The sequence below is a fragment of the Dioscorea cayenensis genome, chromosome 15, assembly GCF_009730915.1.
Source record: "Dioscorea cayenensis subsp. rotundata cultivar TDr96_F1 chromosome 15, TDr96_F1_v2_PseudoChromosome.rev07_lg8_w22 25.fasta, whole genome shotgun sequence".
NCBI lineage: Eukaryota > Viridiplantae > Streptophyta > Magnoliopsida > Dioscoreales > Dioscoreaceae > Dioscorea > Dioscorea cayenensis.
In genome coordinates, this window is record NC_052485.1 from 19,434,872 (window position 1) to 19,461,068 (window position 26,197).

At 42.4% G+C, this 26,197-nt stretch overlaps 1 protein-coding gene and 1 non-coding gene across 2 annotated transcripts; one reads left to right on the top strand and one right to left on the bottom strand.

Moving 5' to 3' along the window:
* Positions 1-813: 813 nt before the first annotated feature.
* LOC120277763 lies at positions 814-25,623 on the bottom strand. Its single transcript, XM_039284605.1, has 3 exons — positions 25,129-25,623; positions 22,653-22,753; positions 814-862 (listed from the first exon to the last, which is right to left on the bottom strand). Exons 1-3 carry the CDS (start codon positions 25,621-25,623, stop codon positions 814-816), a joined length of 645 nt encoding a protein of 214 aa, XP_039140539.1.
* Positions 11,824-11,930, top strand: LOC120278336. The gene has a single exon (XR_005541672.1). It is a non-coding gene; the product is annotated as a small nucleolar RNA R71 (small nucleolar RNA).
* Positions 25,624-26,197: the final 574 nt, after the last annotated feature.

Genomic DNA, 26,197 nt, shown 5'->3' on the forward strand with positions numbered 1-26,197 from the left:
TAGACATTCCAAGTTATAAACAGATTACCCTGGAGCATTGGCCCCATAGAGAGCTTACAGAGCATTGTCTGGTCAGGGTCAGTATGAGCCAGGGGTGTCCAAGGCCTTGTACCTTTCCCAACTTGTATACCGATATTTACATGCCATTTTGAGTAGGTCAGTGAATGGCTATAGTGATAGCACTGGTGTCTTGAGCCGACAGGAGCTTCTGTACTTGTATTCGATGGTTCAGTACATACCGATTCATCTAGGGCATATCGTCGCAGAGTACAATCGACATCAGGAGTAGTACACCAGATTGGGAGCGATCTTCTCGGGCCCCCACATTACGAGACTAGTTTCTGGCATAGGTCTCTTGGACGTGATTCGTGGGGTTGAGAAGACGAGTATACCTACTCTCCTGAGCCTGAAGACGATGAGATTGATGGGTATGGTCTGTAGGGTTTGGACGGGAGTTTATGCCTTTGTTCTACCAGCTCTAGAGATAGTTGAGGAGGAGGGTGATGATGCTGAGGCTTCGCAGCCTATTCCTGAGCCTCCGCCGACAAAGATGGAGACCGATGCATCTCTGGTGGTAGAGGACCCACCCCTAGTATGTATGTTTTCACCATCTCGAGCCCATGATCGCTTTGAGAGGCTTGAGAATGTTGTGGGGATGATACAGACAGAGAGCGCTAAGGTCCGAGCAGAGATTGCTGAGGTTCGGGCTGCGCAGGCCACATAGTATACAAAGTTCATGGCACATTTCAACACGTTATAGTAGATTTTAGAGTGAGACGTCGGCTCGTCATTTATCTTACGGACGAGGACTCCTCAGGCCTCTCCAGCATCAGCATCACCACCTCCACCCGCACCTTTTGATCTAGCACATGCAACAACAGAGGAGCCAGAGCGCGGCACTGACACGTGATTTATTTTCTTTCATTTTATTACTTTTTGCATTTCATTTTAGACTTGTATACTCAGAAAGGACTTTCCTTCTGAGTTTATTTTTTTTGTTTTATTGCCTTGAGTTGTATTCATTGCCATATCTTTTATATATACTCGAGCTGTTTTGTTTTTATTGAGCTTTACTGAACCCCCTTGTGTATGCGTGCAGATGGTCTTGTCATCATGGGAATTGAGACTTTGTCATGGGCACGACCAATGGTGCTTCGGCACTTGGCCGTGTGTGCTTCACAATCTGTTGGAACATTACTCCCAAGGATTTAGATCCATCAAATGCAACACTAGGAGTCAGGGGAGTATTGTTTTGATTGCCTCTCACGCATTTGTTCTTGATTGATATATATTTATGAATAAGCTTGCATGTGTACATATAAAAGAGATGTGTGCACTTTGAAACTCTCCCCCACGCTTAAGTTGTACATTGGTGACAATGTACAACTTAAGCGTGGGGAAGAGTTCAAAGGGCACACATCTCTTTTATATTAGTTTTGATTAATATACATGCTCACATGGCCAATGGCGGTTCACCTTAGTTGCAATGATTGTATTCTTGAGTTTAGGAAAATTTTTAACATTGAATGTTCTCATGCTCTAGTTTTTGCTTAAATTTCTAGGAATTTTTGCCTGATTGTCACTTATTCCACTACTCACTCTTTAAACACTTTTGGAAACTCAAGTTTGATATTAAAGGGACTAAGTATAGTTGTTTCTTTTGTTAATTCTAAAAAAGATGAAAAGAAAGAACAAAATAGTTTTATTGTTTAGTCGAGCTTGTTGAGTGGAAAGAGCTACCACCTATAAAGTATGAAGCTACTCTCATAAGCCGGGTACTAGTTATGCCCTAATGAGAGAAAGAGCTATCTCATAGGATGAGTGAAAGCTACCACTCCGGTAGAAAGAGCTACCACCTCCAAAGTTTGAAAGCCACCTTAGCAGCCGCTTTCGAAAGAGCTACCTAAGAGGATGTGTGAAGCTACTACCATCTTTGAAATTTTGTTACTTTTTGTAGGTAAATAAGTCCCTTGTACTTAGAACTTTGAGGAGTATACCTTGGGTTGTTTTGAGTGAGTTCACACACTTACATGATTTCGGGTTTGTTGTCCTTTTTGATTCAAGTTTTTAGCTAGAATATTGATTTGTCGTATTTAGTGTTGAAATCTCCGTAACTTGTAAAATGCTCTCTTTGTATTCTTTAGTGAACCTAAGGCCAAGCACTTCCAATATTTCCTTTATCTATACTTTAATGTTTTAATAATTGCTTGAGGACAAGCAAAACCTTAAGTGTGGAGGAGTTTGATGAGTGCTTGTGTGATAAAAATATGAAGTGTTCTTTCCTTATGATGAGGATTACTTCTAATGGGTTTCAACGCTAATATGTCTGTATTTATGTTACTTTTTTGCAGATAGGGTTGTGAGGCGGAATATTAGAGAAAGAAGCCAATGTGGATCGTAAATGCACCAATTGGAGGAAATCTTAAGAAGGTCGAAACCCAAAGACATAAGTCGGGTTCGAAATGCGGGAATGTGTGCCAACCTCCTCGTATTCAAGTTAGCACAACGATTTACAGGGGCAAAAGGGCAGTCACATTCAGGCATTACTAGCTTGTGCATGTATAGCAAGATCTCCACTAAAATATCATTTATTGAAGAAGCAAAGCGATCTACGACGTAAACATGTGCCCATTTACATTACCTCGATGAAAGCATGGATTCAGGAGTGTTTCGGGCCGGCACTATAGCAGGGCATTGTAGCACACACTACAGCAAAACACTATAGCTGGTAATGTTCACAGCCAGCCGAAGAAGGATGAAAACAGAGAATCCACATAGGCTTGTGGAAATTCCACACGCCCGTGCAAAATATCCACAGTGGCGCCCACATGGGCGTGTGGATTCCCGATTCCAGCCTTATCTAAGGCCGTTTTCAAAATCCTTTTCTCCATCTTTCCGAACTTGAGAGAAGGCTATGGCTAGGGTTTTGATAAGTGCTTGTGCGATATGAATGTGAAGCGTTCATTCCTTATGTTGAGCATTACTTTTCTCAGGTTTTTACATTAATATGTGTGTTTTTATGTTACTTTTATACAGATAGGGTTGTGAGGCCGAGTATGAAGGAAATAGGCCAATGTGGATCATAATGCACCTATTTTGGAGGAGATCTTGCTAAGGTTCAAACGTGAAGACATAGGTCAGGTGTGAGATGCTAGAGTGTGTGCCAACCTCCTCGTATTCGAGTGAGCACATTCATTTGGAGGGGCACAAAGGCAGTCACACTCGAACATTCTGATTTATGCATATAAGAACAAGAGATCCACCAATGTGCACATCATTGAAGAGGCAAGTGATTCACGACGTAAACGTGTGCCCGTTTGCGTTACCCCAATGAAAGTATGGAATTCGGGAGTATTTTCCGGCATAGTACTGTAGTAGGCACTGCAGCAAAATACTGTAGCAAGTATTGTAGCAGCCCGGCCGAGAAACCAGAGAAACAGAGAATCCACACGGGCGTGTGGAAATTATCCACACCCATGTGGAAATTCCACAGGGGTGTGTGACATCATACACGCCCGTGCAGTCGCCCGATTCCAGCCCTATTTAAAGCCGATTTCAACCCCGATTTTGGTATTCTTTTCTCCATCTTTTCCCGAACTTGTGAGAGGACTTCGGCTAGGGTTTCGAGGTGTATTGGCCAAGGTTTTGGAGAATTTCTATGGCTTTGACATCGTGATTCCATTAGGAAGAAGGTTGGTAGGGGAGCTTCGATCGAGGCGTATCCTATACCGGACGAAGGAATCTTTGGACGACGAGTAGAGGACTCTCCACAAGACTATCGACATGACCATTGAGGAGGTTTCTTTATGGATTTAATGCTATTACATTTGATTTCTTTGATTGTATTAAGCTCCATGGAGAGCTAAACCCCTAGTGGGTACTTGGATGATTGTGAACCCTAGGTTGTATTCATTTCATTGAACTTCTTTATTATGCTTTCAATAAATTGATGTTTATTGTGAGTTCCAACCTTGAATGCTTGATTGTATGAACATTTCCCCTAGAGTGACACTAGGGTTGAGAGTTCTTGTTGGTAACCTTGTGAGTGAGTGACACACCACGAGCGTTAGACAAAGCTAGGTTGGAGAGGGTTGAGACGGTGAGTCGAGAGGTACAGGAGCATCCTTTTTCCCCTCCAGTGTGATAGATTCTACCTCCGTTCCTTGAGTTCTTTGCAGCCATAATAGAGTGAGTGGTCTAAGGGATGAACCTCCACTGGGGCCTAGTTGCGCATGCAATGGAGTGAAGCGTTGAGAGGATCTTAGTATCTATGGCTTAATTGTGGCTAGGGACCTTCCACCTGGACCAAAGGGTTAGGTCTATATTTAGGAAGAGATTTATCACTTGGAATCCCTAGAGTTCATTGCAACTCTATGCGAGTGCGAGGTGTTGAGATTGTATAGAGTTAGGCATAGTTGACCTTAGTTTGGGACTATGTATGTAAGGATTACCACGACTCACCATTGCATTGATTAGGAAGCATAATAGAGAGTTCTTGCACTTGAAGCGATTATCCTAGGTGAAGCATTATCCGAGTACCCCATCTTTATCGATTGCCTTACCCTCTTCTTACTTTTGCTCTTTCACTTGTTGATTTTATTGTTGAGAATTGAATCAATTTCACACCTATCACAATTGATCTTCTACATAGCTAAGAATTAAATTAAGTATTTTCACTCCCTACTCCTTATGGATTCGACCCCGCTCACCCGGGATTATTACTTCGACAAGCCCGTGCACTTGCAGGATATAAGCAAGGGGAACTTGTCAGGTTTGGAGAGGTATTGGCTAGGTATTTGGAGAGGTTCTACGGCTCTGACATAGTGATGTCCAAGTGCTCTGAATTGAACTACATCAAGGTCGTCGAATCTGCCATAGGATATGTCGAACTTGAATGGCGACAAAACCTCCAGTGTAAGCTCTCGGATGGTTGGCTCTCTAATCGACAATAACTGCCTCTAGCCACCCACTGAAACGAGATCCTCGACCTTATCAGCGAAGTCATCCCCCTTCTGCAAATCTCTCAATATACTCTTCTCCAAGAACTGAGTCTGTCTGAACCGAAGTCTCGACAAACGCTCAAAATGAGCCTGATGCTCGGGGATAGTGAATGTCATACTCTCAGACTCAGGAGATGACTCTCGCGGTCGCTTATCAGGTTGCTTCTTTGACCTGGGTGCCATAATCTGCAAAATTTAAAAGAAAATTGATCAAACAAGTTAATTAAGCATAGCTGCAGAAATCCACACGGTAGTGCAGAATTTCCGCACGCCCATGTGGATCCACGGGCCGTCAACAAATGTATGACTAGGCCTTAAACTTCACAAATGCACCATTACAATGCTTCTCCTTCATTCTAAATATAAATAACCATTCTATTTGAAGAAACAAATCATTATTGACTAGTTTCATCGATGAAAATCATGAATTTGTGAAGGAAATCAAAGATAGGGATTACCATCGGGTTGAGATGAGAAACCTTTGAAAACGGCCGAAAAACCAAGCAAAATCCTTTTAAATTGGCGAAACAAGGTCGGGAAACAAAATAGGAGTGCTCTCAAACAAATGGAGGATATGAGGGTGAAGAGAAACGATAATCCTTTTAAAATGACTCGCGCCTCTTAGCGTTCTGTACATTCCCACGCCCTTGCGTCTCCACAGGAAAGCTTCACAGGGACAGATGCACACCCCTGTGCGCTCTCAGCAAAGCACTCACTGCCTTTGAACGCAAATATACGGGCGTGTGGGAAATACCCACGCCCATGTGCCCGACCCACAGGGGCAGCTGCACGCCCCTATGGCATCTCTCGATATCCGAGAAAAATTGCTAAGTGTTCTGCACGCCCGTGTGGAAATTCCACATGGGCGTGGACATTCACAGGCCCAACTCACAAGGGCAAGTGCACGCCCCTGTAACTTCTCATGATGTAGAGAGCTCATCTACACAGATTCGCATCGGTATGCATAAATTACCCATGCCCGTGGGATTTTCATAAGGTCGCCGACATGGTCGAGTCTACGCTTCTGTGTGCTTTCAGGTTAATCTTCCAATCTTTGCAGGAATTCACATGCCCGTGCGGAAATTACCCACAGGAGTGCGAGAATCTCATGGTCGTCCACAGGGGCGAGTCCACGCCCCTGTGCCTTCTCTATATGAGCTCACAATGCAAATTCACAGGCGTATGGAAATTCCACACGCCTGTGTGTTTTCTCTGGATGCCTTACAAAATTCTGTAGGCTCTGCTGAAAATTTCTAAACATGTTTACACACTTAGAGCCAGCCCTACTATGCAAATTTTACAAATAAAAAACAAGAGAGATAGCTCAAATGACCCAGCTTTGCCAAATCCACGTGAAAACACACGATGACAATTCAAAATCCACAATAAAATCACAGCACAAGTATATAAAAATCAAGACACCAACAGTCAACACTTTATTCATGCACACATTAAACTACTAAACTACGAAAACAGTAAACACTTGGGTTACTTCCCAAGAAGCGCTTGTTTAGCATCACTTAGCTTGACGTGCCTTGTCTTACCTCACGGGGGCTCATAGATGAAAGTTACCCTTTTACCCATGCCTTGAAAACAGGATGAGCAAAGTCTCTTAAAGTAAGAGGGGGAATTATCAGTCTTGGGACCACCTAGCAATGGTTCATCCAACTTCTTTGGTTCACGCACATCTCCAATAGCCTTGGAGCATTTTCGGTGGTTTTTCCTAGCCCTCTTCATCTCTTGGAGCACAATCTTCAAGATCCCCAGAGTAGATGGTACTTCTTCCGTCGAACCAAGCATCATTACTTCCTCATTATCCTCCTCTTGGTCAAACAGACCCTCATACGGGTCTGGATTAAATATTTCTTGCATGTATTTATCCACAATCTCATCATTAGTGTCTAGAAAATACAAAGTATCATCAAAATCAAGAGAATGTCGCATGACTTCATCAAGGCGGTATGCGAGCTTGTCATCTCCAACTCTCAAAGTTAGTTCTCCGCCGTCTATGTCAATCAAGGCGTTGGAAGTCCTCAAAAACGGCCTCCCAAGTATCAAAGGTACATCCACATCCTTATCGATGTCTAGCACCACAAACTCTACAGGAAATATATACTTACCCACCTTAACAAGCACATCTTCGATGATACCCCTCGGATGTCTCACCTTCGGTCTACCAATTGCAAAGTCATACGAGTAGGCCTCGGCTCGCTGACACGTCCGAATATGCGTGTGTGTACCGCAAGTGCACGGGTGTCGAAGTAATAAATACCCGGTGAGTCGGGTAGTCGAATCCACAGGGAATAGGGCTACTAGTACTAACTTCTTCTCTGCTATCTAGCCTAATGATAATGGGATAGTGTGGTGATCTAATGTGCGAAGAGATGAACACCGGAGACAAATATGCAAGGGTAAAATGGAAGAAGAATCTCAATCGAGTAAAAGTGGGGTATTCGGGCATTGCTCCCCTAGGATTCGGTATTAGGTACAGGATAAGCAAAGTGTTTCTATGATGAGTAAGTTAAGTCGTGGAAATCCAAACATAATCGGGTCTATCTCTAGATCACCGATACTAGTCCCCTACGAGGTCCCGGTGGAGAAATCGCTCAATCTCAACACCTCACACCACATATGACCGCAAAGCACTCTAGGGATTCCAAATTGTGTATCCAATTCCTAAAGATTGATCCAACCCTAATTCCCAGTGAAGGATCCTAACCCCCTACAAGGTCCCGTGGAGAAATCGAGCAATCTCACGCCTCCCACCAAATATGGTTGCATAGAGCTTAGGGAATGGAGATAGAATACACCAATCGGAGGGGAAAGGGGATACTTCACTATCTCATGATTCACCCTCTCAACCCTCTTCAATCTTGAGGTTCTAACCCTAATGGAGATCTCTCTCCCACCAAGGCAACAAATCATGCAAATCCAATCAACCACAAGGATTAATTAAACAAACAAGCAATGAGAATACAAGATTAAAAACTTAATCAAACTCGGATTAAATAGAAACACTAAGCAAACCCACAAAAGATGAGAATCCTAGGGTTCACAAGCCCAAATACCCTCTAGGGTTTTAGCTCTCCATGGAGCAACATACAAAAACACACCATCAATGAATGAAAGTACATTAAAAACCATAGAAATAAACCCCCTTATATATGAACTGATGGCCTTGATGGAGAGCTTCGACGTCTTGAAGGACCCACTCCGAAGCTAGGTTCACCGGTGGCTTCCTTGATGCTATGACGGAGGAGGAATCGATCAAAGTTGGTGACGAGCGCCTCCAAAGCCGCAAAGACCTCCTCTCCAAACCCCTAGCCGTCTCACCCCTCAAGAGCCGCATCAAAAGATCGAGAAAGAATAGGGCAAAAGCGGCTATTTATAGGCCTTAGATCGCGTCTGTCACGTGGCCTCACGCGCCCGTGTGGATTTTCCACGCGCCCGCGTGGGCTGCAGAGACTTTCACGCGGGCGCTGGAATTTCCACGGCGGCGTGAGCGATGAATTTTGCTACGAGTATAGCTACGGTGAAATTGCTACGAGTACTTTTTCGCAAAAACGCGATCCGAACACTCTTCTCTTAAGGCCACATGTCCGGGCACACGTCCATGTGGTAGGCTATAAAACTTTTTCTTCATCGACGTATCTTTGAGAGGTCTTGCAATCTTCACAAAGAGAAAGAATATGAAGATGTGGCTGCCTTTGTGCCCTTCCAAATAGTGAATTGACTTGAATCTTCTTGGAAGTTGGCACACATCTCCACGCTTTATCAACTCGCTCTCGTGTCTTGGTCCTTGAATTGAACAAGAACTCCCAACATTGTGTCTTTATAGCCTATCTTTGCTTTCTTTTTACTCTTCAAGGCATTCACAACCTATATGCATAAAAGAACACCAAATACACAATATGAGACATAAACCACAGTAAAAATGATGCTCAATGCATGTAAAACATATATAAAAATATGTCTACTCAAGCACTTATCACTCGCCCAAGCCTACCTTTTGAAAGAAGGTGTGTGGCATTATGTTGATACTGGCACCTGAGTCTGCAATGCCATTTGTTCATCTAGATTGCCAATATTACACGAAATGATGAAACTTCCTGGGTCTTTCTTTATGTTAGACATGTTCTTTTGCAAAACCGCCGAGAAAGATGCATCTAAAATCACTGAAGCACTCTCCTCTAACTTCCTCTTGTTGGTCAACAAGTCTTTCAAGAATTTTGCATAATTAGGCATTTGAACCAATGCCTTAACAAAAGGAATATTGATGTGAAGTCGTTTGAACAAACTCAGGAACTTCTTGTACTATTCATCCCCTTGGTCATTCTTCAATCTAGAGGGATAAGGGATTCTTGTCTTCAAAGGTGGGGGTGCCACCTCATTCTCTTTGTTTGCTCCCTTCGCTACCTTTATAACCTCGGGTGCGTGTTCATTGGGCTTCTCACTCGGAAGCTTACCCTCAACCTCACAACCACTTCTCAAAGTGATCGCCTTCACATACTCTCTAGGGTTGGTCTCGGTGTTACTCAGCAAGCTTCCTTGTGTCCTTTCCGATAAGGACTTCACAATATGCCCTACTTGATTTTTAAGATTATTCAAAGAGGCGGTGTGGTTGCGAAGTGTAGCCTCAACTGATTGGAACCTTGTATCAGATGATTGCACAAACCAAGTTAAGGCCTTCTCTAAATCATTCATTCGAGTCTCCAAACTTGAAACTCTATTTTCAATGGTTGGGGTGTGCGGTTGTTGTTGGAAACTCGGTTGCCCCATGGCCTTTTGTGGACCTTGGTTGCTCTACGAGAAATTGGGATGACTCTTCCAACCCGGATTGTAGGTATTACTATATGGATTTCCTTAATACCTCATGCCATTACCCAGAAAATCTACATTCTGAACAGAAGATGCATGACACACGTAGGAATATGCGTGTAAACCACAAGTGCATGGGTGTCGAAGTAATAATTACCCCGGTGAGTGGGTAGTCGAATCCACAGGGAACGGAAGTATTAGTATTAACCAATTCTTAGTTATCTAGTCAAAATCAATGGATATGATGAAATGAGCTAATTGCAAGAGAATTAATAAGCAAGCAAACGAGCAAGAAAACAAGTAAAGGAGATCTCAATCAATAAAGATGAGGTACCCGGGCAATGCTCCCCCTATGATCTAATATGAAGCTCACGATTCACTAAATGCTTCTAAACCGAGTCTAATGAGTCGAGGTAATCCAAGAACAACCGGCCCTTGCTTCCAAGCTACCGATACTAGTCCCCTACAAGGTCCCGGCGGAGAAATCACTCAATCTCAATACCTCACATCCCATATGACCGCAATATGCTCTAGGGACACCTAAGAGTGAAACCGATTCCAAAGGATAGATCCAACCCTAAATCCTAGCGAAGGATCTCTAACCCCTACAAAGTCCCGGTGGAGAAATCTCTCAATCTCACGCCTCACACCAAATATGGTTGCATAGAGTTTAGGGAATACGGAGATAGGAAACACTCAATCGGAAGGGAGAAGGGGCACTCCACTATCTCATGACTCACCCTCTCAACCCTCTTTAACCTTGACGTTCTAACTCTAATGGAGACCTCTCTCACATCAAAGTAACAAATCATACAAATCCAATCAACCACATGGATTAATTAAACAAGCAAGCAATGGAAATACAAGGTTAAAACTCAAATCAACTCGAACTAATAGAAACATAATGCAAATCATTACAAAAACATAAATCCTTGGGTTCAAATGCCCAAATACCTACTAAGGTGTAGCCCTCCATGGAGCAAGTTAAAAAACAATGATTATTACAATGAAAAGCAATAAAAACCATGAAGTAAACCCCCTTAAATTCGTGATGATGGCCTTGATGGGTCTCCCAACGTCTTGAAGAATCCTTCTCCGAAGCTAGGTCACCGAAGGCTCCCTCTTTTCTATGACAGAGAGAAGATCGATCAAAGTTGGTGATGGACGCCCCCCAATATCGCCAAAGACCTCCTCCAAAACCCTAGCCGCCTTCCCTTCAAAGTGCTCGCGAAAACCCTCGTCAAAATTCTCTCAAAAATAGGGCAAACGGCCTATTTAAAGCCCAAAAGCGCGTCTGTCACGTGCCCTCACACGCCCGTGTGGATTTTCCACGCGCCCGCGTGGGCTGTAGGAATTTCGACGCGGTGCGTGGGCCAAAAGTCCCTTCCATCTAGTGAATTGACTTGAATCTTCTTGGAAGTTGGCACACATCTCCATGTTTATGAACTCCTCTCGTGTCTTGGTCCTTGAATTGAACAAGAACTCCCAACATTGTGTCTTTATAGCCTATCTTTGCTTCCTTTTTAATCTTCAAGGCATTCACAACCTATATGCATAAAAGAACACCAAATACACAATATGAGACATAAACCATCATAAAATTGATGCTCAATGTATGTAAAATATATATAAAAATATGTCTACTCAAGCACTTATCAATGCATCACCAATAGAGATCGGGCAATCGGAGGGAGCATGTCCTCCACAACACCCGGTACAAGTACTCACGGCCGCCACTTTATTTGTAGTTAGGAGATCTAACTTCTTACTCAATGATTCTACTTGAGCCATCAATGAGGTTACTGCGTCTATCTCATGGAGACCGGCCACCTTTTTCTTCTCCCTAGCATTCCATTGGTAGCTGTTTAACCCTATTTCTTCAATTAGTTGACACGCCCCACTGGGGGTCTTTCTAACTAAGGTACCTCCTGCTGCCGCATCTAAGAGTTGTCTTGTACTCGAATTCAGACCGTTGTAAAAGGTTTGAACAATCATCCACTCTAGGAATCCGTGTTACGGCCACTTTTTCTGGAGCTCCTTGAACCTTTCCCACGTCTCAAATAGAGACTTCAATTCCAATTTTACAAATGATGAGATCTCATTCCTAAGCTTTGCAGATTTTCTGGCAGAGAAATAATGGCCAAGAAAAGCTTCTACCATCTCCTCCCATGTGGTAATTGAGGCTCTAGGTAATGAGTGTAGTCACTACTTCGCTTTCCCTTTCAAGGAAAATGGGAAGGCTCTCAACTTGATGGCATCATCCGTCACCCCATTTATCTTAAGCATATCGCAAACCTCGAGAAAGTTTCTATATGACTATTTGGATCCTCATCAGCCAAACCATCAAACTGTGCGGATTGCTGCAACATGTAGATGAATGCCAGCTTCAGCTCAAAGTTCTGAGCTGTAATCTGGGGATGCACAATGCTTGATTGTGTCCCCAATACTGAAGGTCTTTCATAATCGGATAATGTCCGCTGTTGTTCATTCTGTTATGCCATGTTTTTAGATTCTTCTACTTCCAAATCAGCTAGATTAGACTGTTCTTGCATAGGTTCTTTCCCTTTTCTTCTAAGTGTACGTTCGAGCTTGGGATCTCCTTCAATCAGTATAAAGGGGTTCGCTCGGGTCATATCCAGGAGTTGCACCAACAGAAAGAAAACAAAATCAGAATGATGATAGAAAAGAAGATATGAAATAGAATTAATAAATGAATAGCTAAGAAAACAAAGTGCAAAGTATCTCTAAATGCCTACTCCCCAGCAATGGCACCAAAAACTTTACACGTCCGTATATGCGTGTAAACCGCAAGTGCACGGGTGTCGAAGTAATAATCCCAGATAAGTGGGTATCGTATCCACAGAGAGTAGGGAACAAAGACAATTAAGTTGTCTTTTAACTAATGTGGAAGATGAATAGTGATTAGTGTGACAAAATATGAAATAACGAAAATAAAAACAACAAGATAGAGGTCACAAGTAAAGGAGAAGGTATGGCAATTGATAAAGATGGGGTACCCGGATATTGCTCCTCCTAGGACAATCGTTTCAAGTGCAAGAACACTCTATTATACTTCTTAATTGATGCAACAATGAGCCATGGAAATCATTAATTACATGATCCCAGATCTAAGGTCAACCATGCCTAACTCTATACATGTCCCGGAAGAAAGATTGAATAACCTCTCAACCTCGCACTCGCATAGAATTGCAAAGAGCTCTAGGGATTCCAAGTGATAAACCCTATTCCTATGAATAGACCTAACCCTTTGGTCCAGCTGAAAGATCCCTAGCCACAATTTAGCCCTAGGTGCTTAAACCACATCAACGCTTCACTCTGTTGCACTCGCAACTAAGCACCAGAGGAAGGTCATCCCTTAGCCCATTCACTCTACTATGGCCATAAAGAACTCTTGGAACGTGGAGGTAGGATATATCACATCGGAAGGGAAAGGGGATGCTTCACTACCTCTCGACTCACCCTCTCAACCGTCTCTAATCTAGCTTTGTCTAACTCTCATGGTGTGTCACTCACTCACAAGAGCTATAAGGAAGAACTCTCAACCCTAGTATTATTCTAGGAGAGTATTCATACAATCAAGTCTCCAAGTTTCGAACTCACAATAAACATCAATTAATTAAAAACATAATAAAAAGGTTCAACGAAACGAATACATCCTAGAGTTCACAAATACCCAAGTACCAACTAGGGGTTTAGCTCTCCATGGAGCTAGACACAATCAATGAAATCGAATGTACAATCAAAGCATCCATAGAAAACCCCCTCGTTAGTCATGGTGATGGTCTTGTGTAGAATTCTCTACTCGTCGCAAGGGTCCCTTTGTCTGGACTACTGATAAGTGCATGTGCGATATGAATGCGAATCGTTCTTTCCTTATGTTGAGCATTACTTTTCTCTGGGTTTTACACTAATATGTGTGTTTTTATGTTATTTTTATGCAGGTAGGGTTGTGAAACCAATTATGAAAGAAAGAAGCCAATGTAGATCACAATGCACCGATTTTGGAGGAAATCTTGCTAAAGTTCAAATGCGAAGATATAAGTCGGGTGCGAGATGCTAGAGTGTGTGCCAACGTCCACGTATTTAAGTTTGCACAACCATTTGGAGGGGCACAAGGGCAGTCACACTTAAGCACTCCGACTTATGCACATAGAACAAGATTTCCATCAACTTTTCCATCATTGAAGAAGCAAAGCGATCCACGGCATAAACGTATGGCCGTTTATGTTACCTTGATGAAAAGTGGATTCGGGAGTATTTTTGGCAGAGTACTGTTCACAACCGGCCGAAAATGACAGTTTGAGAGAATCCGCACCGGCGTGTGGAAATTACCCACGCCCGTATGGAAATTCCACATGGGCACCCACAGCGGTGTGTGGATTCCTGATTCCAGCACTATTTAAAGCCGATTCAGCCCCCATTTCAGCATTCTTTTCTTCATCTTTTCCCCAACTTGAGAGAGGGTTTGGGCTAGGGTTTTGAGAGGTATTGGCTAGGGTTTTGGAGAGGTTCTACGGCTTCGACATCGTCATTCCTTTTGAAGAAGGTTGGTAGGGGAGCTTCCGTCGGGGCGTATCCTATACCAGACAAGGGAATCCTTGGACGACGAGTAGAGGACTTTCCATAAGACCATCGATACGACTATCGAGGGGATTTCTCTATGGATTCATTGCTTTTACATTCTATTTCTTTGATTGTACTTAGCTCCATGGAGAGCTAAACCCCTAGTGGGTACTTGGGTATTTGTGAGCCCTAGGATGTATTTGTTTCATTGAATCTCTTTATTATGCTTTCAATTAATTGATGTTTGTTTTGAGTTCCAACCTTGAATGCTTGATTGTATGAACATTTCCCCTAGAGTGACACTAGGGTTGACAGTTCCTGTTGGTAACCTTGTGAGTGAGTGACACACCACGAGCGTTAGACAAAGCTACGTTGGAGAGGGTGAGTCGAGAGGTACAAGAGCATCCAATTTCCCCTCCGGCGTGATAGATTCTACCTCCGTTCCTCGAGTTCTTTGCGGCCATAATAGAGTGAATGGTCTAAGGGATGACCCTCCACTAGGGCTTAGTTGCGTGTGCAACGGAGTGAAGCATTAAGGTGATCTTAGTATCTAGGGCTTAATAGAGGGTTAGGGACCAAAGGGTTAGGTCTATAACTAGGAATAGATTTATCACTTGGAATCCCTAGAGCTCATTGCAACTCTATTCGAGTCCGAGGTTGAGAGGTTATCTAATCTCTCCTCCGGGACATGTATAGAATTAGGCATAGTTGACCTTAGATTTGAGACTATGTATTTAAGGATTTCCACGACTCACCATTGCATTGATTAGGAAGCATAATAGAGGGTTCTTGCACTTGAAACAATTGTCCTAGGTGGAGCATTATCCGAGTACCTCATCTATATCGATTGCGTTACGTCCTCCTTTACTTGTGCTCTCTTACTTGTTGTTTTTACTTTTTAGAATTGAATCATTGTCACACTTATCACTACTGATCTTTCACAGAGCTAAGAAGCAGATTAAGTGTTTTTATTCCCTACTCCCTGTAGATTCGATACCTGCTTATCCGAGATTATTACTTTGACAGACCCGTGCACTTGTGGGATATACGCAAGGGGAACTTGTCACCTACGATACACCTCGCAGGATCGGTGCCGACGAAAGCTCTCCGACTAACCTTCTTCCAAACAGCACGCGATGTCAGAGCCGTAGAACCTCTCCAAAGCCCTAGCCAACACCTCCAAAAACCCTAGCCGCCGCACTCTCTCCAATTGGGGAAAAGATGGAGAAAATAATGATGAAATCGGGTCTGAAATCTACTTTTAAAGGGCTGGAATCGGGAATCCACATGCCCATATGGGCGTCCCTGTGGATTTTTCACACGGGTGTGTGGATTCTCTGTTTTGCTGTTTTCTCGGCCGGCTGTAATCAGTTCTACTACAGTATTTTTGCTACAGTGTTTTTTACAGTACCCTGGTACAGTACCAGCATGAAATACTTTCGAATCCATACTTTCATCGAAGTAACGCAAACGGCACACATTTACGCCGTCGATCGCCTTGCTTTTTTAATAATGGACATGTTGGTAGAGATCTTGTTCTATATGCAAAAGTCAAAATGCTTGAATGTGACTGCCCTTGTGCCCCTCTAAATAGTTGTGCTAACTCGAGTACGAGGAGGTTGGCACACATTATTGCATCTGGAACCCGACCTATGTCTTCGCATTTGAACCTTAGCAAGATTTCCTCCAAATTAGTGTATTATAACTCACGTTGGCTTCTTTATTTCATAATCTACCTCACAACTCTACCTGAATGAAAGTAATATAAATACACCCATATTAGCATTAAAACCCAAGAAATGTAAAGCTCAACAAAAAGAAAGAACGCTTCGCATTCTTATCGCGCAAGCATTTCTCGTGGAGCGCCTCCTTTCTCCCCCAGTGTGATTTGTCCTACCTCCAATTCCTAGAGTTCTTTTCGGTTACAATAGAGTGAAGAACTAAAGGATAAACTGCACTAGGGCTTAGTTGTGCGAGCAACAGAGTGAAGCGTTGAAGTGTCTTTAGTATCTAGGGTTTAATTGTGACTTGGGGTCTTTCTCCTTTACCAGAGGGTTAGATATACACATAGGGATAGGGTTTGTCACTTGGATTCTCTAGAACTCCATGCAACTTTGCACAGTGTGAGGTGTTGAGACAGAGCGATTTCTCCACCGGGACATAGTGTAGAGTTAGTCACGGTTGTCCTTGAGTATGGGACCGTGTACTTTAGGATTTCCATAACCGATTAAGCATTAGTTAGGAAGCATATTAGTAGGTCTTTCACATGAAACATTAGTCCTTGGGGGAGCATTGTCGGAGTACCCCACTTCTACTGATTGGCTTTCCTCTCACTTACTTGGGCCTTTCGTTCTTGTTTTTTGTTTTTGCTTACATTACACTTTATCAAAACAATCATTATTCATCTTCGCTTTGTTAAGTAGCAATTTTTGTATTATTTTTCCCTACTCCCTATGGATACGATATCTCACTCACTTATCATTTATTACTTCGACAAGCCTTTACACTTGCGGGTCACACGCAAGGGGTGTTGTCAGTGCGCACTAGGCTTGACGAGGGGACCTTTAAAGAGGACAAGGCTACTCCACAAGATCATCAACATGACTACTAAGGGAGTTTTCCTATGGATTACTTGTTTTTACTTTCAATTTTATTATTGATTGTATCTTGCTTCATAAAGAGGTAAACCCCTGGAGGGTATTTGGATTTGTGAACCCTGGATGAATTTTTTATTAACCTTTTATTATGTTTTCCTTAATTGATGTTTTAATTGAGATCTAATTCTTAATGCTTGTTATATGATTTCTCCCTTAGAGTGGCAATAGGGTTGAGAGTTCACATTAGTAATCCTTGTGAGTGATGACACACCATGAGGGCTAGACAAAGCTAGATTGTAGAGGGTCGAGTGGGTGAGTCGAGAGGTAGCGGAGTGTCCCTTTTCGCCTCATGTGTGATTTATCTTACCTCTATTTCATAGAGTTCTTTGCGGTCACAATACAGTGAAGTACTAAGAGAGAAGCTCCACTAGGGCTTAGTTGTGTGAGCAACAGAGTGAAGCGTTGAAGTAATCCTTAGTATTTGGGGCTTAATTGTGACTAGGGGCCTTTCGCTTGGACCAAAGGGTTATGTCTACATATATGAATAGGGTTTATCACTTGGAATCCCTAGAGCGTCTTACAACTTTGCACAGTGTGAGGTGTTGAGACTAATCAATTTCCCCACTGAGGTATAGTGTAGAGTTAGTCACGATTGACCTTAGGTTTAGGACCATGTGTCTTAGGATGTCCACAACTCATTGAGCATTAGTTATGAAGCATAATAGTTGGTTTTGAACTTGAAGCGATAATCCTAGGCGGAACAATACCAGAGTACCCTACTTCAAATTGATTGTCTTTCCACTCACTTATTTGTGCCTTTTTATCTTATTTCTTTTATTATTGTCTACATTACATCTTATCAACACAATCATTCTTTCATCTTCGCTTGGTTAAGTAGAAATCTTGGTATTTTTATTCCCTACTCCCTGTGGATACGATACCCACTCACCTGGGATTTATTACTTTGGCAAACCCGTGCACTTACGTGTCACACGCAAGGGGTGTATTAGTTTCTAAAATGGTTTAATGAGAGAGTAGTGCAACAATTGTTAATTGGGCAAAAAATCCTAGAAATTCAAGTAAAAACTAGAAAATTAGAACATTCAATGCTAAAAATTCCCCTAAACTTAAGAATATAATCATTGCAACTAAGGTGAACCCCCATTGGCTACGTGAGCATGTATTTTCAGTCAAAACATGTGTAATGAACATGTGTAATGTGAACTGCCCCCAAACTTAAGATGTACATTGCCCTCAATATACACATGCAAGAACAATAGGATATAAATCAATTAAAAGTAGATGTGGAAGTGGGCAATTAAACCAATACTCCACTCAATACCGAATGGTAAATTTGATGGAGCTATATTCATTGAGAGTTGAGACCTAATGGGTTATGGAGTACACACGGCTATAAGATCGTGTCCATAACTAGTACTCAAATTCCATACTCACAAGACCATCTTCATGTATACGCAAAGGGGATTCAGTGAAGCTCAACAAAAACAAAAACAACTCAAGTATATAAAGATAAGGTAATGAAATACAGCTCAAGACAAAAATAAACGATAAACTCCAAAGGAAGATCCTTTCTGAGTGATGCAAGTACAAAATAAGATACGGAAATGAAATCCAAAAATATAAAGACAAAAAGAAAGTTGCATCAAGCATCGATATCCTCAGTGGGGTCCGTTCTGCTGTTGCTGGTGCTGGTGAAGGCGTGGGTGCTGGTGGATCTTTCGTTGCCTAAACTTGTTGATGCATGATCCGCAAGCGCAAAGAGTCGTCAAGTAATACCTCTCGAGCGAGCACGAGAGGGTCGTATTCCCTGGGCCCAAGGATCTATCCTTACTTCCTCTTCACATATTATCTAGCCTAAAGATTCAAAGGGGTTCTCTAATCTATTAATTAAAATGAAAGAACTAGAAGTGGAGTCTAAAACAAGGCAAGGGTATAAAATCAGGGGAATGAAATGGTCATGGATGCAGATTCCCTAGGGGCTACTGAAATGTAAAGGATGCTAAGAATGTCATGCAATTGAAGGTTTGGACCTAGAGATTTCCTAAATTAGATTAACCCGGTGGTCACGGCAATTGACCCCTAATAAGGTATAAGTATTGATACAGAATTTCTTCTGATCAAATCCTCATATGATTGCATTAACAAGGGAGAAATCTCTAATTAGAGCCGGAACACAACTTGATCTAGCCCTAATGTTGGAGGGGTACAAAATACCTGATGGTCATGGCGTATTCATATATGAATCCCTTCCAAACTTTGTGTGTCTAGTACAAGGACGATGGTCATGCTACCAAGTACAACCTAGGAGTTGTTTTACAGAGTTCTCATGTAAGAAACACATCAAATGCACCAAGAATTAATCACAAACACACAACAATTGCAATAGACAAAATTAGATCATCCAAATACACAAGTTCACCCCAAGGTTCACGGGCATCCAGTAACCTTGGGGTCTACTCGTCCATGCACACAAATACAAATAATAGGTCCATGAAAACAACTAAAAATGGCATAAGAAAACTCCCTCAAACAATAGAAGTGAGATGAGAAGCCAAGTTAGGTGGAAAGCTTTCATGGACGCCGCGATCGGGCGGCTTCCCTCGTCGTCTACAAGCTCCCAAAGAAGAGATCGATGAAGATCTAGCTAAACCAAGCTTTTCCCTTTGATTCCCCTTCTCCAAAACGTGTGATCTTGCCTCCTCTGAACTGGTGGAAGTCGGCTCCAAGAACTCCCAAAAAAGCTTTCTCCAAAAACGTCTTCCTTTTGCCCTAGAAATTCAGTCCAATATATACCCCGTCAGGTCCATACGGGCTCCATGCAGGCGTATGGAGCCCGTGAAGCTCACTGCCATTTTGCCTAGAAAAGGGTGTTGGTGCTACAGTACTCAGCTACAGTATTCCTGGTACGGTACCAAGAGTTGTGAAATTCCAGCAAACCTCACTGGCATCCATACAGGCGCATGGACCCCCTGAAGCTCACAGCTGAATGCCAGCTATAGTGCCAATACCCCAAAAATGCCGTTTTTGGTGTCGAATTCGTCCAATTTGTATTTTTGAGCTTTGTTGGGCCCATTTAAGATCTGTAACACTGAAATAACCAATTTAAACTTAAACGGGCTTCAATTCATTAAGATATACACACATAATACAAGAGTAATACATATAAAATGCGTACATTTAGGTGTTTATCAAACATCCCCACACCTAAGCGTTTGCTTGTCCCCAAGAAAACACACATGAAAGAATAGGGGCAAGAATATAAATGGCTAAATATACAACCTCCAGCTCAAACATTGAAGAACCCCATAGGCACGGATGAGATGAAATCAAGAAAATGAGTTGCGCTATAACCAACTGAGTAGAGATAGTCATTATTCCTCTAGAGTGTTTTCCTCGTGAGTGTGTGTATACTTCATCCCTTACTCTCCCTATTCACGCCACATTTAATGACTACCATTGTTAGAAATATTAAAGACACCTTTAATGGTAAGTCAAGTGTCCTTTGGTTCACACTCAATACTTTAGCTTCTAAGTGAATGCATGACAGAGTCCAGGATAATAAGCACTTTTTTTTTCGAGTCCGCCTAACGTAGATTGCATAAAATATCTTATAATCTTTCAGAGAGATGCACATACTGATTAGGCACAAGAGCCACCCAACTTACTCGATTACAATCTACATAGACGCATTCATGCTAAATTAGCAGAGGAATACTGACATAGACTCATTTTCTCATTTTTCAATTTTTTTTTAAGATAACAAATATATACATGTCTCCTGAGCACCTTCGTGCAAAACATCACTCAGGGATAAAGCAAAATGAACAAAAGAACCAAAAGCTTTTAAAAGACCATTGAGGGAAAAATTTACCACTCTAACACTTTAAATCAAAGTAGTGGGTTAGCTGGGGCAAACAAGGTAGAAATTCTGTGTCAAAGTTGTGAAGAAAGCACTAGAGAGAAAACATGACTTCCTTAAAGCACAAATAACACTACAACTCATTACTATCATTAATTCAAGCCAAGAGGTTCTTAACAATAAATCATAGCTATCACTGGTAAAGTAAGCACGCAAATAATCCACCCCCATACCAAGAATTGCACATTGCCCTCAATGGACATTAATCAGCAGAACATGGTGTAGAATTCATAATAATTAAATGAAGCATCAAAGGGAAGGGTAAAGAGACTGCCCCATTTGGTTGATGAAGAGCGGCAGTTTCCTATACCACACAAACAGCAGATCAAACCAAGATTTCCATGAATACATTCATAGGCCATATCCATCACATCATAAAACTAAGAAAAAATTGAATGCACAAAATTTTCAATGTGGAAAATGAAAAATTCAGCATTTGCTACAGTAGTATGAAAACTTTTTACAAGAGTTTCTCCTAGATTTGGAGCTTCCCAAAATTTATAAATGAAGGAAAAACTCTAAGAATTAAGCACACACCACATCACAACAACCATATATGCCATTCACACTTGAAGAGCAAGAGAAAAACACAACAAAAACGAAGTTTTTACAAAACCTTGAATTAGGGATTGAAAGCTTGGAGTGAAAAGATTTAGCAAAAAAGATTGTAAAACTACAATTAAATCCTAAGATTGAGTTTGCAAGATGAAGGAAAGGAGATTAGAGAAGAAAAAGCCAAGAAAAATGGTGGAGAAATGAGGTAGAGTTAAAGAGAAACGAGAGAAAACAAAGAGGAGAAGATGGAGGTTGGAGTAGAGACTGAAAGGGGAAGAACACCCCTTTAATGGGCTGCCCAGCCCATGCGGGTGCCAAGCGGGCACATGGTGCCCACATGGGCTGGAAAATACAGCTTGAAAGCCTCACGGGCTCCATGTGGGCGCATGTCGCCCGTGAGGGTTTCAGGCCGCGCACGCCGCGCGAGGCCGGGAGGCTCCCGGGTGGTCTTGCTGGCGCATGGCGCCCTTGAGACCCTCAGCCCAATGCGCTATGGTCCTCATGAGGGGTCTCTCATTCCCGCATTAACAACCGCAAGGCTCTGGAACATACCACAAGTATCCATACGGGCCGTATACAGTCCGTATGGACCTGGGAAATCAAAAAATTGGCATGGTTCCTCTTGCAAACTCAATAAAATATGAATGACAACCTCTTAAATGCCAAAATAACAATGAAACTCAAATAAACAATACTAATTCAAGGCCAAAGATAAGCGAGCAAGCCTAAGCATGAGTTGAGCACAAAACAAAAATACGAGAAACTCGCAAACATAAGCATTAAACCACAACAAAGAAACTAAGCAACTAAAAGAAATACGAAGATTTAAAGACGATGAATATAAAGGCTTGGGTTGCCCCCCAAGAAGCGCTTCTTTAACGTCATCAGCTTGATGTACCTTCATTCTTACCTCATGGTGGATCAAATGGGGGGGACTTACCTCCAAGTTCAAGAAAAGTGCTCCAATATGGGAAACTCATCTAGAGGCATGAAAATACATGGAATTTACCCTTCCCCTCGAAGAATAGTCGATCGATTTCCCATGGTGGTGATAGTGTGCAATTCATCCCCAATTTCTGTTTCTTGTCCCTCATATGCCAAATTTTCCTCGTGGTTGATTTCTTTTTATTGTTCGGCCACAGAAATGTCCCCACATACCCGACATGCTTTAGTTGTGTGGGAGGTGGGTTGTTCTCCTTGCACTCATCGCTATCCATTCCTTCCAAGAATTCATCCAAGGAGTTAATCGCCAAGACCTCCTACACACAATCAGTAATATTCATATCAGTTTCATCAGTAAAATAGAGGGGATCATCGTGGTCCAAGATGTGTTTCATAGCCGCGGGGAGTGTAAGAATGACTTCCTCATCCCCCACTCTCAATGTCATTCTTTCCCCCATTACATCAATGAGGGCTCAGAAGGTGTTAAGAAATGGTCGCCCGAGGATTAATGGGACTTCAACATCATCATCCACATAAATAATCACAAAATCCACTAGGATAATGAGCTTGTCACCTTGACACGCGTCCGAATATGCGTGTAAACCGCAAGTGCACTGGTGTCGAAGTAATAATTACCCCGGTGAGTGGGTAGTCGAATCTACAGGGAACAGGGCTACTAGTACTAACTTCTTCTCTGCTTTCTAACCTAATGATAAATGGAAAGGTGTGGTGATCTAATGTGCGAAGAAATGAATACCGGAGACAAATATGCAAGGGTAAAATGGATGGAGATCTCAATCAGTAAAAGTGGGGTATTAGGGCAATGCTCCCCCTAGGATTCAGGCATTAGGTACCAAATAAGCAAAGTGTTTCTATGATGAGCAAGTTAAGTCATGGAAATCCAAATATAATCGGATCCGGCCTCCCGATCACCGGTTCTAGTCCCCTACGAGGTCCCGGTGGAGAAATCGCTCAATCTCAACACCTCACACCACATATGACTGCAAAGCACTCTAGGGATTCCAAGAGTTGTATCCGATTCCTAAAGATTGATCCAACCCTAATTCCCGACGAAGGATCCTAACCCCCTACAAGGTCCCGGCGGAGAAATCTCTCAATCTCACGCCTCACACCAAATATGGTTGCATAGAGCTTAAGGAACGGAGATAGAATACACTCAATTGGAAGGGAGAGGGGACACTCCACTATCTCATGACTCACCCTCTCAACCCTCTTTAACCTTGAAGTTCTAACTCTAATGGAGACCTCTCTCACATCAAAGTAACAAATCATGCAAATCAAATCAACCACAACGGATTAATTAAACAAGCAAGAAATGAGAATACAAGATTAAAACTTAATCAAACTTGGATTAAATAGAAACACTAAGCAAATCCACAAAAGATGAGAATCCTAGGGTTCACAAGCCAAAATACCCTCTAGAGTTTTAGCTCTCCATGGAGCAACATACAAAACACACCATCAATGAATGAAAGTACATTAAAACCAAAGAAATAAACCCCCTTATATATGAACTGATGGCCTTGATGGAGAGCTTCGACGTCTTGAAAGACCCACTCCGAAGCTAGGTTCACCAGTGGCTTCCTTGATGCTATGACGGAGGAGAATCAATCAAAGTTGGTGACGAAGCGCCTCCAAAGCCGCAAAGACCTCCTCTCCAAACCCTAACCGTCTCACCCCTCAAGAGCCGCACAAAAGATGAGAAAGAATAGGGCAAAATGGTTATTTATAGGCCTTAGATCGCGTCTGTCACGTGCCCTCACGAGCCCGTGTGGATTTTCAACGCGGCCGCCTGAACAGTAATTTTGCTGCAGTACTGCTGCAGTGAAATTGCTACAGTACTTTCCACAAAACGCGATCCGAACACCCTTCTCTTAAGGCCACATGTCCGGGCATACATCCATGTGGTAGGTTATAAAACTTTTCTTCATCGACGTATCTTTGAGAGGTCTTGAAATCTTCACAAAGGGAAGGAATATGAAGATGTGGCTACCTTTGTGCCCTTCCAAATAGTGAATTGACTTGAATCTTCTTAGAAGTTGGCACACATCTCCACGTTTATGAACTGCTCTCATGTCTCGATCCTTGAATTGAACAAGAACTCCCAACATTGTGTCTTTATAGCCTATCTTTGCTTCCTTTTTACTTTTCAAGGCATTCACAACCTATATGCATAAAAGAACACCAAACACACAATATGAGGCATAAACCACAGTAAAAATGATGCTCAATGCATGTAAAACATATATAAAAATATGTCTACTCAAGCACTTATCACAACTCTAACTACCACATCCTCAACAACACCGCAGGGTTTCTTTATAGACCGGTCTGCACGTTGTATTGTCATCCTTGTTAGCCACATGTCTTCCAATCCCAGCTTTAAAAACAGCTTCTAGGGCATAACATTGATTATGGCCCCAGAATCTGCCAAGGCCTTTTCTTGCATACCTTCCCCAATCACACATGGAATAATGAAACACTCGGGGTCAGTCAACTTCTTAGGGAGCTTCCTCTGAATCATCGTAGAGTAGTTTCGTGGTAATGCAACTGTTTCTAATTCCTCCAATTTTCTCTTGTTAGTCAGCAGGTCTTTCATAAACTTTGCACACTTGGGCATTTGAGTAAATGCTTCAACAAGAAGGATATTTATGTGTAACTGCTTGAATACATTAAGGAATTTCTTGAATTGAGCCTCCTCTATATCTTGCTTCAACCTTGGAGGATAGGGGATGGGCGGCTTGTACTCGGGTACCCTTGGTGTTGGTAGTTGAAGGGTTTCTTCATTTTGCTTTAACTTTCTTCCTTCAACTTCACTCTCAGATGAATTAGGGTCTTCCTGTACGGCTACACAATCATGTTTAGTGCTTGAGCCCTCCTCGGCCCGTGCTTCAACCTGTTTTCCACTCCTGAGAGTGACGGCTTTCAAATGCTCCCTCGGATTATTTTTAGTGTTACGAGGTAAGCTACCAAGTGAGCGCTCTGAATTTGCCCTAACAAGCTGCCCCACCTGGTTTTCCAATGATTGAATGGAGGCCTGAACATTCCTTAAAGTAGTGTTCACTTCAGCAAATTGATTGTTGATGTTCACAAATTTTGCCTCGGTACTGATCATAAACCTCGCTAACACATCTTCAGTGGTGAACTTCTTTCGGGCTGCTGACATGGTCCCCTTGCGTACATCCCGCAAGTGCACGGGTTTGTCGATGTAATAATCCTGGATGAGCGGGTATCGAATCCACAGGGAGTAGGGAATAAAAACACTTAATCTGCTTCTTAGCTATGCAAAAGACCAGTAGTGATAAGTGTGACAATGATTCAATTCTCAAAATTAAAACCAACAAGTAAGAGAGCACAAGTAAAGAAGGAGGTAAGGGAATCGATAAAGATGGGGTACTCGAATAATGCTCCGCCTAGGACAATTGTTTCAAGTGCAAGAACCCTCTATTATGCTTCCTAATCAATGCAATGGTGAGTTGTGGAAATCCTTAAATACATAGTCCCAAATCTAAGGTCAACTATGCCTAACTCTATACATGTCCCGGAGGAGAGATTAGATAACCTCTCAACCTCCCACTCGAATAGAGTTGCACTGAGCTCTACGTATTCCAAGTGATAAATCTCTTCCTAATTACAGACCTAACACTTTAGTCCAGGCGGAAGGTCCCTAACCACAATTAAGCCCTAGATACTAAGATCACCTCAATGCTTCACTCCGTTGTACTCGCAACTAAGCCCCA